General features: G+C 40.1%; 2 protein-coding genes across 2 annotated transcripts; one reads left to right on the forward strand and one right to left on the reverse strand.

Annotated features, from left to right (window-relative positions):
- Window positions 1–2975: 2975 nt before the first annotated feature.
- On the forward strand, window positions 2976–9748 carry LOC103064983 (olfactory receptor 5AR1-like). The gene is made up of 2 exons (XM_088145125.1): window positions 2976–3863; window positions 9719–9748. The coding sequence occupies exons 1-2, from the start codon at window positions 2976–2978 to the stop codon at window positions 9746–9748; spliced, it is 918 nt and encodes a 305-aa protein (XP_088001251.1).
- A 198-nt stretch (window positions 9749–9946) lies between these two features.
- On the reverse strand, window positions 9947–10882 carry LOC103060432 (olfactory receptor 5I1-like). Its single transcript, XM_007444981.3, has one exon. It carries the CDS (start codon window positions 10880–10882, stop codon window positions 9947–9949), a length of 936 nt encoding a protein of 311 aa, XP_007445043.3.
- Between the last annotated feature and the right edge of the window lie 2365 nt (window positions 10883–13247).

Consider the following 13247-nt stretch of genomic DNA (forward strand, 5'->3'; position numbering starts at 1 on the left):
GAGGCATAGGGAAAGTAGAACCCTGTTGATGCACTTATATCTTTCAGTGGCTTTTTACATCATTGATCATGGAGCATCGGAGTTGGGGAGGAGGGAAGCCTTGGAATCAACCCTTTACAATATCACTTTCAGCACTGCCCTACTAGGCTAATTTTGTCTATTTAACATGGTATCATTCAAAGTTTTCACCACACTTTTCCTTTCTTGCAAGTTCAAAATTGCCTGCTTCTAATTATAAAGAATTGAATATGGGAGAATCAGATGAATTCAGATAAGACAAAGTTATTACTGATTCTAGAGGCTGAATGTCAAATTTGAGAAATATTCTTATTCTGTATAGGGTCACATTTTTTCTTAAGAAACAAGTTCCCATCTTATCCCTCCTGGACAACCATGTATCATCTATGTCAAGGAGGATATATAATCATCTTCGACTGATCCATCAGTTCAAAGTAGAAAATTTCCTCTTGTTCAGGGGTTCCAGGAATATTTTTTTAACTAGGTTGTGCAGCCTGAAAAAGTTTGAAAACCTCTATCATAAACTATCTTTTCATAATAAAAGTGTTCTGGCTAGCAAATATACTGCTGAATTGAGGTACATGTGGTCCCAATCTTTTTTTTTTTTAAGTAATTTTTATTAACCCATTTTCAAACAAACTTTCTAAAATAAAAATGAACAATTAAAAAAGTGAAGAAAAAAAATAACAGAACAAATGGAAACATAAAAAAGAAAAAATATCTGTAATTGCAAATATATTCCAGGTTCACTGGATTTTATAAGTCTTTAAAAGGATGTTTCAGTGTTCACCAAGTCTTTTTCCAAAGGGAGAGTTGGTCACATTTTCTGATTGACAGAATATGTAATCTTCTCAAAAACTGCTAAATTATACAACTCTGAAATCCAGTTTTTCCATCTCATAACAATTATTCTTTTTGCTATTCCTAGAGCATGAAAAACCCATCTTTCTTCAAAACATGTTAAATTCCAAGTAGTTGGTATATAATTTAGTACAATATGCATGCCTTTAAAAACCAAAGTTTTCCCAATAATTCTGTCAACATATTGCATAACATTACTCCAAAAGGAGTACAAGGAGGAACATGACTGTAACATTTGAGTTAAGATGCCTTCAAATTTCTTGCAATGCCAACACAAATAATCATTAGTCCATCCTTTATGAAACATTATAGATAGTGTCCAATAGATAAGAAAAACAATGTTTTGATGGATTAATTTCATCTTGAATTCACAAGACATAAACTTAGTAATGTATTCTTCAAAACCTGAGTCCCTTGGTTTGGAAGGACCAGAGTTTCTAATTCTTGATTCCAAGCCAAGCTTCTTGTATACTTGTTATAGACATTTTAAACAGTTTCTTTAACTTTTCACAGAACAAAGTAGATTTAGATTGTAAAACTGAATTCTTCAAATTTAATAACATATCAGGTATTTTAGAAGCTGCTAAAGCATCAGGTCTTACTGAGCTGTCAAAATGTGTTTTAACTGAATATATCTCCTTTGTTGTGTTGATGGCTATATCTCATATATCCCCTCTCACCCCTATGGGTGGTATGTGTCTTCCTCAATCTCGGGTCCTCTACCAGAAGCCTGGGAGTTTGAGGGTTCTGCATAGTATGTTTTTAATATGTTTTAAAAAACATTTTAATATGTTTTTTAATTATTTATAGTTTTTAGCCATCTTGGAGAGAATTGTGTTTTTTCTTTTTATTGTGAGCCGCCCAGAGTCACCCGTGGGGGAGATGGGCGGCATACAAGCCGAATAAATAAATAAATAAATAAATAAATAAATAAATAAATAAATAAATAGTATCTTTGCTGTTCCTAGCCCTGCACTCTTGTGGACAGAGAGCTCTGATGTTGTTCCTGGGATCTGTTGGAGCCACTCTCCCAGCTTAGGAGTCACAGCCCCAAGTGCTCCTACCACCACTGGGAACACTTTGGCCTACATGGACAAGACAAAATAGGCTAGGGGATGGATGGATAGATAGATTTGCAGTTTTTTAAAGTAACCATTAAACAATAATTGATCTAGTATAATTCTACCCTTTTGTGTCTATCCTTTCCAGAAAAAAAGTTTTATCACCAATTTTAAGAGTAGAGTTATGCCAGACAGTTAAGTATTCATGAAATTCTGTGTCAAATTTAAACCTATCACCTAACAGGGCCCAAACACATCTTACCACTAGCAAAGTTGGAAACATTAATTAGACCTAATAAACTTTGTACCTTAACAATTGCCAAGATTTAAATGGGTAAGTACAATAACTTTCCAGTTTAGCCTATAATGGTAATTTGTCAAAAGAAAATAATAATAATTGCAATAAAATATTGATACTAAAATGTAAGCCCAATGATATTTCTGAAAATCCAGAAAATTACAACCACCGTCTCTCACAGGCAAACGTAATTTAGAAAGGAATATTCTAGGTATTTTACCTTCCCAAATAATTTTTTTCAAAAGCCTATCTATTTTAAATTTTAAATAAATGTAGGCATTGCTCTTAAAATATATAAAAGCTTAGGAATTATATTCATTTTAATTACATTATTTCATCCCACCAAGTCAAAGGTATCTTATACCATCTATCATGATCTGATATAATTTGTTCCAACACAGACATATTAACCTGAACAATTATGAAATATTTTTAGGAATATAAAGCCATAAATATTTAATAAAATTAGTAAAAACCACAAATCCCATCTGTGAACACCTTTCCAGTGAGACATCCAACCCTAAAGGAGATAAATTAGATTTACGCCAATTAATCTTAAATCCAGAGTGTAAACCATTTGGTCCCAATCCACATAAAAAAATCCAGATTATTCTTTTATGAAGATAGGAACACGGATGAAACTCTAAATAAGATAATTTTCTTTTCCCTCACAAGGGATCAGAAAGATATTTCAGAATCAGCTAATATCCTGAAACCAGCATCCGGTGAAAAAGATCATGGACAAACGAAATGAATCCGTCATTACCGAATTCATTCTTCAGGGATTCACAGACAATCCCAAAATGCAGCTTGTTCTTTTTATGGTCTTCCTCTCGGTTTATGCCATCACTGTGTTCGGGAATCTCGGGATGATTCTGCTGATTTGTGCTCAACCCCAACTCCACAAACCCATGTATTACTTCCTGGGCAACCTCTCCTTCGTGGATCTCTGCTGTTCCTCAACCATTGCTCCTAAAATGCTGTCTGACTTACTAAGTGCAACTAAAAGAATTTCTTACAGTGCCTGTGCTACACAGCTCTTTCTATTTGAAATGCTTGCAGACGCAGAGTGCTTTTTGTTGGCTGTGATGGCCTATGATAGATATGTGGCCATCTGCAATCCACTTCTCTATTCAGCCATGATGTCTAAAAAGGCCTGCCAGCAACTGCTCACTGCTGTGTACTTTACAGGCCTGCTGGATTCAATGATACACACTTCTTCTACATTCCAACTGTCTTTCTGCAGCTCTAATATTATCAATCACTTCTTCTGTGATGAACCTCCACTTCTCATACTCTCCTGTTCTGACACATATATTAATGAGATTATGCTATTTATCTCTGTTAGTTTCGTTGAAGCAACCAGCGTTAGTATGATTCTTGTGTCCTACATTTATATTTTGGGTACAGTCCTGAGAATGCGCTCTGCTGAGGGCAGGTACAAAGCTTTTTCCACCTGCACCTCTCACCTGACAGCTGTTGGGATATTCCACGGGACAATACTCTTCATGTACTTTCGGCCCAGCTCCAGCTATTCCATGGATCAAGACAAGTGGGCCTCATTGTTCTACACAGTTGTGATCCCCATGCTCAACCCTCTGATCTACAGCCTGAAGAATAAGGAGGTGAAAGATGCTGCAACAAAATCAGTGGGCAACATATGGATTTTTAAAGGAAATAATCCTAGACAAATTTAATGGATAATTTCATTATAAGATCTGCTACTTCCAGGAGAAAGAACATCAGTGGGAAATAGAATATCGTTGTAGTCTCTTGTTTTTCAAAATTTGTTGATGTGATCTATTATACTTCTGAATATTATTTCAATGACAGAAACACTCTATTCACATATAGTATAATTCAGCTATACCAGTCTCCACCCCTGCTGAAGGCCACTCTTTCAATTTAGTCAGAGAAATTTTGCCCTTCCACTAGTTCTCCCATTAGCCATTTCCCAGGATCTTCAACCATAAATAATGGTAGCTTGAAAGCAGTCCATCAAAAGAGGGTTCCTGGAAGTCCTAAACCAAAATGATGGACTGTACAAATCCCAGGATCAAAAACCTTTATAATTATTGACCGTAGAAATCACAAGACTGTAAGTGTGTATAACAGTAAATTAAACATTGTTGTTGGTTTTGAATTTATCAAGTTATAACTAGTTGTTATTGTGTCGTAACCCTGGCTTTTTACCCAGATGTTTTATTGGGACATGGTTATCACTTTTGCCAATTTAATAATAGCTACATCCACATCCTTTCAAGTAAAAAATAAAGTATATATACAGCCAGGCTTATCCAATTTATTACCATGCTACTCAAGATTGATTGATTGATTGATTGATTGATTGATTGATTGATTGTTTTATTAACTTTATATAGCTGCCCATCTTGCAAAAAGCAACTCTGGGCAGCATACAACAATCGAATAAAACAACAAATATATAAAAAGCAATCATTATCAAAAATATAAAAAATAATTATTAAGAATTAGAGTATTATTAAACATTTAAAGTATACAAGCTAGGAGGTCAAACCAGTCAATCTTAAAGGAAATCAACCCTGATTGCTCATTGGAAGGATTGATAATGAAGCTCAAGCTCAGATACTTTGGTCACCTAATGCGAAGAGAGGACTCTTTGGAAAAGACCCTGATGCTGGGAAAGATTGAAGGCAAAAGGAGAAGAGGACGGCAGAGGATGAGAAGGTTAGATAGCATCACTGAAGCAATGAGCATGAAACTGAGCGAACTCAGGGAGGCAGTGAAGGACAGGAAGGCCTGGCGCGATATGGTTCATGGGATCACGAAGAGTCGGACACGACTTAACGACTGAACAACAACAAAAATATACAAACCACATGGAAAGAGTGAATATATCAACCACAGTGTAGCAGTCTAAGAATGTCTCCAGTTCCCTGGGACCCCCAGGCCTGGTGACATAACTAGGTCTTGAGGGACTTCTGGAACATTAACAGGGATGGAGCTAACTGGACTTCAGGGGGGAGAATGTTCCATAAGGCTGGCGCCATGGCAGAGAAGGCCTGCCTCCTGGGACCCACCAAATATAGGTCCCTAGTAGATTGTACCAGCAACATGCCTTCTCTGCCAGATCTAATGGGATGGGATGATGTAATCATAGAGAGGCAGATAACCCGGTCCCATGCCATGAAGGGCTTTAAAGGTTAAAACCAGCACCTTGAATTGGACCCAGAAGCAGACTGGCAGCCAATGCAGCTCACAGAGCAGAGGTGTGATATGTGCTCTTCTAGGAGCACACATCTGCACCAATTGAAGCTTCCAGATACACTTCAACAGCAGTCCCATGTAGAGCGCATTACAGTAGTCCAATCTGGAAGTGACTAGGGCATGTTTGACTGTGAGCAGAGTCTCCCAATCCAGGAATGGGTGCAACTGACACACAACATGAAAGCACCTTTGCAAAGCACCCCCAGATTGCACACCGGGTCGGTGTGGGACAGTGCAACCCCACCCAGCACCAAAGATAGAATAGTCCTAGAACTGGCAGGCCCCCAAACCCAAAGCCACTAAGTCCTGCCAGGACTCAGCTGAAGTCTGTTGTTCCCCATTCAGACCCGCACAGCCTCCAGGTACTAGGATAAGATATTCACAGCATTGCTTAATTTGCCAGGGGCAGAGATATATAATTGGTGATGGATCAGCTCACCTAGCAGCTTCATGAGGATGTTGAATAGGAAAGAAGAGAGAACCCATCCCTGGGCACCCCACATCATAGGGGCCAAGGGCAGGACCTCTGCTCCCCAATCACTATCGACTGGAATCAATCTTGGAAAAAGGAGGCAAACTAGCACAACACCGTGCTGCCCACACTCAATCCTCTGAGCCAATCCAGAAGGACACCATAGGCAATGGTACTGAAAGCCACCAAGAGGTCAAGTACAGCAAGGATGGATGCACAACCCCCATCCCGCCCACGCCAGAAATCATCCAAAAGTGCAACCAATGCTGTTTCCATCCCATTCCTGGGTCTGAACCCTGACTGAAAAGGATCCAGGTAATCCACTTCATCCAAGGCCCTCTGAAGCTGTTGCACAACCACCTTCCCCCAAAAGGGGATGTTAGATACTGGATGAAAATTGTCCAGTATAGTGGGATCCAGCTATTGCTTTTTAAGGAGGGGGTGAATCAAGGCCTCTTTAAGAGATAAAGGAACAACCCCCTCACTCAAAGAAAAATGAACATTGCTAGAGCCCACTCACATGAAACCCCCAGTCTGCTTTCACAAGCCAGGAGGGGCATGGATCTAGAGAGCAGGTGGCTGAGGTCATCACATTTTGAAGGACCCTGTCCACTTCCTCAGATCTAACAGGTTCAAACCATTCCCAGATAACCAGCCAAGACTCCTCCCCAGGCATCTCCTGAGCAAATCCAAGCAATTTTGTCTGACAGATACTGAGCAAATTCTACCCCACACCCCTGCAAAATGTTCCCTGAACCCCCTTTACCAAGAGGGCTCATGTCACCGAAAACAGGGTTGCAGACACAATAAGGGTGGACATCTGCAGATGCAATAAGGGTGGAGAAGTATGGCTGTTTCACCACCCTTACTGCCATAGGGTAGGCCTTAATAGCGGCTCTAACCCATGTTCAGTAGAGTTCGTCCTTCGTTGAGCACCAGTGATGCTCAAAACATCTCTTCTCTCATTTCATCTCCCTCAACTCCTCTGTAAACCATGGAATCCCCAAGAGAGGAGAGTTGCATGGGAGCAATCCAATCCAATGCCTCAGCCACCCCCTTATTCCAAGCAGCAACCAAAGCTCTGGATGGACTGTGCAGCAGACCAACAGGAACAACCCCCAGCTCCCTCTGAAACCTGTCTGGGTCCATCAGTCACTGGGGCAGACCAATCTAGTGGGTCCAGCCTCCCTGCAATGGATAGTGGCACTAGAGAATCACATGGAAATCAGGGCATAATCTGACTTTGACAAGGAGACACAAGAGCTCCCCCGGCTACAGATTACATAGCCACTGCTTCAACAGGAACACCAGGTCTGGAGTGTGACCACTGTCCCATGTCAGTCTCTGGATGACCTGGGATAGGCCCATGGCCATTGTGGTTGCCATGAACTCCCCAGCCACCTCAGACCTCACTCCTAGGGAAGGCAGGTTGAAGTCCTCCAATACCATAAGTCTGGGGTACTCCACTGCCAGCCCAGAAATGGAGTCAAGATGTTCAGGCAGGAAGGTTGCTACACAGCAGGGAGGCTGGTACAGCCACAACAGTCCTGACTAATGTCTAGAGCCCAACTTACTGAACAGGGTCTTGCATCCAGGGACCTATGGTGCAGTGCCCCTGAAAACTGTAAGAGATTCCCAGAAGACAATCGCCATACCCACCCTCCTGTCTTGGCTGATGCCACACCCGAAACCCAGCTGGGCATATTTCTGAAAGAGCTGCTCCCCTTTTGGACCCAGCCAGGTCTCAGTAATACAAGCCAGGTCAGCCCTCTCATCAGTGATTAAATCACTAATGTGGGAGGCCTTATTACAGACCGACCTGACATTCAGTAGCAGCAGCTGGAGCCCAGGGCCACTGAAGGTCTGCTGACAGAGTACCGGGGTAGAGACCAAGGAGCTAGAACACAAAACCAGTATAAGACAACAGTTCCATGTTCCCCAAGAGCGGCCCACTCCCTTCTCCCACCATATCTCCCCATGCCCATCACCACCATAATACTATAGCCCACCTCCACCCCCACAATGGCAGCCTCATCCCCAACACCAAGTCCCCCAAGACCAGGGACCGGGAGCCTCACATTGTCCTCACCAACCATCCCTGGAAAGGGAAGTCAAGCACCCCAAGGCACTTTAGTTTTACCAGCTCTCAGTGCCATCAGGGTACCCAGCCACCACTTCTCCACATACTACAGTATACTCACACACACTACAACACATTCTTACACACAAACACTCACAGGCACCCTTCCCTGCCACTTCCACCAGCTGGTAGAGGGCTCCTCTCAATTCACCCAGCCCCAATTCTTCCCCTGGCTCTCACCCAGAAGGAGGAATCAGTCCATTCACAATTTATGGGATTTAGAGTCCAACACGTCTGGAGGAGCACCACGATAAGGATATTTATTTATTTGTTTGTTTGTTTGTTTGTTTGTTTGTTTATTTACAAATTTGTATGCCGCCCATCTCCCCCAATGGGTGACTAAGGACCATATTGAAAGGAATGAGACCAATCTTTATTAAAAACAATTTTAGCTGGAATGCTCTCTGTATTTGTTTAACATTACATTAAATGTTTATTATTGAATTTATATTATTCTTCATAATCAGAATGCTGCCCTGCAAAGAAATAAAGACATTTTCTGATGAAATTAATACAAAACTTTGCAGGTAGCAAAACCTTATAAGTTTATACTTTATTTCAGTCTGTTTATCAGTCCTTTCTTCCCCCTCCCCCCTTTGAAATCTTAATATGCATTTTCACTGGCTTTGCTTCATCCTTCAGTGGCTATGATGCCATTCTGATCACCAAATTAAAATCCAATATATTGAAGCTGTAGGATAAAGAGATATTTAAAGCTTAATATTGACATCCCTAAATATATTGATGAAGATTATATACATTCATGAATAATATGGTATTGCAGTTCTATTTTTAAATTAGAAGCAGCCAACAACCCTAGTGAATGATCCCAGGCATAAAAGGGAGTGCATTGCAAAGCAGGCCAGCAAAATGCCAGACAAAGGAGAGTAGCCACCATTTTAACAAAGGGAAGCTTATCATGGAGGAGGAGAAAGGGTAGAGGCTGGAAGACACTTTGCCAGCTTCCACTCAAATCTGGGATAGTATTTCTAGAGCAACTCTCTGTTTCCAAAAAGCCCACAAGTAAGACACGAAGGCAGTAGGTTTCTCTTCTTTTTGCCCATAGCAGCATCTATATCTTCCGTGGGAAAAGCAAATGGAATATCACCATCTCTGTGCCTTCATATGATTCAGCTCAGTCAACCAGACTGACAAAAATGGGCTGAATTTAATAAGTTAATATACTGCACACTTCATTTATTACCAGCCTGCAGTTTTGTGGGTAGAGTAGTGTAGGGCTTTTTTAATATAAATCTATATTAGCTCTAGCCTTTGGTGAATCAAGATTTTTCTAGAAACAAGGCAAAGGTAAGAGGTTCTTCTTCCTTTTATTATTTTCTCTTTTGAAAATCTCACTTGTATTCTGAGGGATGACAAACATTCATTTGCATTTGGTGGAATGTAATTCTGTTAAATTAGACTTTATAAACTTCCAATTTCCTAAAAAGAAGACTAGTCAGCTAGTAAAAATCATTATCCTGGATCAGTAGCTAATTAAAAAAAAAATCAACACCAGCTATGAACTGGTGAACAGGATATCTTTGAAGATGAAGGGCAAAAAGAAGACATATATCAAAATAGGTTCTCAATGTATGTTTTGTTTCCTTTTGCCACAACATAAGCTGAAACAGGCTTTTGCAAATTTATGTTAAATTAAATGGTTATGTCCTTATATCCCTTCTTCAGCCTCTGGAACACAATCATCTATTTATGTAAATGTATTTTGTTGATTACTACAGTTATTCAAGTCTTGAAACTTCCCTCCATCACTTTTCCCTTCACTATTGTGGAGACAACAATGTGCACCACCTTAGAAGAATGATGGGAAACAAATATCTAATATAAAACCTTCAGTGAGGGTTTATTGTCTTCCTTAGCAGTCTCTTGAGGGCCTCCTTTACATCTGCATTTCTCAAACTGTAAATCAGAGGATTCAACATGGGAATGATCAGAGTGTAAAACACTGAGATGTTTTTGTCGGTGTGCATGGAGAAGCTGGATTTGGGTCGGAAGTACATAAAGAGGATAGTGCCGTGGAAAAGAGCAAAGGATGTCAAGTGGGAAGCACAGGTTGAGAAGGCTTTGAGCCTGCCTCCCAAGGACTGCATCTTGACAACTGCTATGATGATGAAGCCATAGGAGGCAACAATAGTCACAGTGTTCAAGCCTTCAACCAAGATGCCAAAGGTGAAGAGCAGCAGCTCATTGAGGGAAGTATCTGAACAGGCAAGGGCCATCAGAGCAGCCAGGTCACAAAAGAAATGGTTAACTGAATTCCTCCCACAATAAGAGAGACTTAGAGATGCACAGGTATGTATGAGAGAACTCAGGACACCCCCAACATATGCTCCGCAAAGCAGCCAGAGGCAGAGGGACCTAGACATGATAACTGTGTAAGACAAGGGTTTGCAAACAGCCACATAGCGGTCAATTGCCATGGCAGCCAGAAGGAAGGCTTCCACATCTGTAAAAGTGCAAAAAAGGAAAAATTGGACAATGCAGCCACCATAGGTGATGGTTTTTCTCTTTGCCAGGAAGTTCAGCAGCATCTTGGGAGCAACAGTTGAAGCTATACAGGCATCCATAAATGAAAAATGTTGCAGGAAGAAATACATAGGAGTCTCAAGCTGAGGACTACTCCTGATCAGCACAACCATCCCCAGATTCCCTAGCAAGGTCCAAAGGTAGATTACAAGAAATAACAGAAAGAGGCTGTTCTGTAGCTTTGGGTACTCTGTAAATCCTTGCAGAATGAATTCTGTCACAGTGGTGCTATTTATCTCCATCGTTTCCTGAAAAAACTTTTTTTTTTTTTTTTTTTGGCTGGGAAGGAACTGGTTTGCTTAGCAAGTTATCATTTTATGACTCCCCTAGAATAAAGAACTGGATGTGTCTGAGAGCTTCTGGGGGATGGTTTTAGTTGTTCCAAGATGTGAAATCCTGAAATTCCTGGAAGGCACAGGAATTAATGGTTAATTGTTTCTGAAGGAAAGAGCAGCTTCCTGCCTATAAGGAATGGACTCTGTAATTAATTCACAATGAGAAGAATTTGCATGTTTGCATGCTAAGGACACTCAATCCAACTGAGTTAATCTGGATGCTACAAATTTTACTTACATGCAAATATCAGCTGTTTGCAATAGGGAAGGAAGGAAACAAAAGACTAACCAATGTACATGTACCATATCTAAATAAGTTTGCAATGAATGACAGACACTATCCTCTCATATGATCTGTAATGCATATGGTAATTGCTAATTATTTGTCCTTGTGAGGAGAATGTGTAGGACACTGTAAGACTAACATGGTAACCTACTTGCAATTATAGACAGAGAAAAATATGAACAAGTAGAAATTAAAGAAAGCCCATTGTCCATACATCCTCATGGAATCACAGAACTATAAAGTTGGAAAGGACCACAAAGACCACCCAGGCCGGCCCGCTGCAATATGCAGGAAATTCCCTTAAGCCATCCGTGAGAGGTCCAGCCTCTTCTTAAAAGCTTCCAGAGATGGAGAACTCACAACTTCCATAGCTGGAGTATTCCACTGTTCTTACCATCAGGAAGGTTTTTCCTTATATTTAAACAAAATCTTTGCAGTCCTTACTTTAATACAAGTAGTCCCCAGGTTAAGAACACCCAGTTTAAGGATGGCCCATAGTTAAGAACAGAGCCTGTTGTAGTAAAATTCGAATTAAATACACAATGATTCAAGTTAAATACACAATGGTTTGAGTTAATTACACAATATTACTTACACAGTATTATACAATAATACTGTTCCAGCTTACATACAAATTTGACTTTAGCACATACCTTGGGAACGGAACTCCTTCTTAAACTGGGGACTACCTGTACTCCACTACTTAACCTGCTTTGAGCAATCGTTTAGGGCCATGCAGATTTGAGCATAACCTGATTTTACTCATTATTATGAAGCAACCTAAGTAGCTGCAAACTCCTGGGAAATAATATGCAGGCCCCAACCTTCCTGCCTTGAGCCAAAAGATCTGAAAGAGGCTTCTACTCAGGGTTCCCTGGACTTGACAGACAAGTTCACATCGTAACTTAATTTTGAAGCTCACTCACGCTATCACTCTTATCCCAAGAGTAACTAGTACATATCATTTACTTTTAAGTTTGCTCATATGCTTTAAATGCTCTTCTTTAAAATTGTTTGTCCCCTATTTGTCCTTCCAGAGCAAAAAGCTGTATGGCAAGACACTCCAATTTTTCTCCACAAAAGCAACTTCTTGAAGTAGAAGTTAGAGATGTTAACTGAAAGACACAATTGAAAGTTAATTGTGTTTCTATCATACTAGCTGAAATACAAGTTCGTATTTTGACTTGTATTTTATCATTGATATTCTCCTTGAGCATCACTTCCTTTGAAAAAGAAGAAATAAATAAATCCTTCTCCTCACCCATTGAGTCCCTTGGAGGGAAAATGAGGTAGAAAGACAATAAATAAAGAGAATACAGCAAAAATAAAAGATTACAAGGTTTTTCTTTGCATATTCTTTTTTGTCTGGACCTATAAAAACAAACATGTTTGAATTGGGTTTGCAACCACAAATCTTGAAAAATATATCAATATTGTAATTCAGTTGTTAACTCCTTACCAGAATGTTTTAGAACAAGGCTGGCTGGGGAATTCTGGGAGTTGAAGTCCACCCATCTTAAAGTTGCCAAGGTTGAGGAACCCTGTTTTAGAAAGTAATGCTAGGTCTAAGATACCTCAAAGAAAATTATTGCAATGCTTTACATTTACTATTTTTAGGCATTTGAGTATTCAGCTGGACTTCTTGGCCAAATGCAGAAGTAGCTTAGAACCCTTTATTGTTTTAATTGACAAATGATCTCCAACCCAAACTAAAAATTATAAAAAATTATAAGATTTACCTCTTGTGAGAATTCATCGCCTTAACTGACGCTGGATGCTCTCCCACTAGTGCAGCAATAAGGTGTTTTAGCATCTAGCATAAGATCTTGGGACCCTGAGGTTATAAAGGCTGCTTTGCTCAGAAAGGGAAGAAGTGCGCAGTGAAATGTTTTTCTCCTTAAGTAGAAAATCATTTGAATATCAGGCAATTCCTCCATGAATTGTGCAAACACCAAACTATTTTTTCACTAGTCCCCATAGGAATAT

The sequence above is a fragment of the Python bivittatus genome, unplaced genomic scaffold, assembly GCF_059951505.1.
Source record: "Python bivittatus isolate LINGU-HERP-01145 unplaced genomic scaffold, Pbiv_v1 ctg000480_np1212, whole genome shotgun sequence".
Classification (NCBI taxonomy): domain Eukaryota; kingdom Metazoa; phylum Chordata; class Lepidosauria; order Squamata; family Pythonidae; genus Python; species Python bivittatus.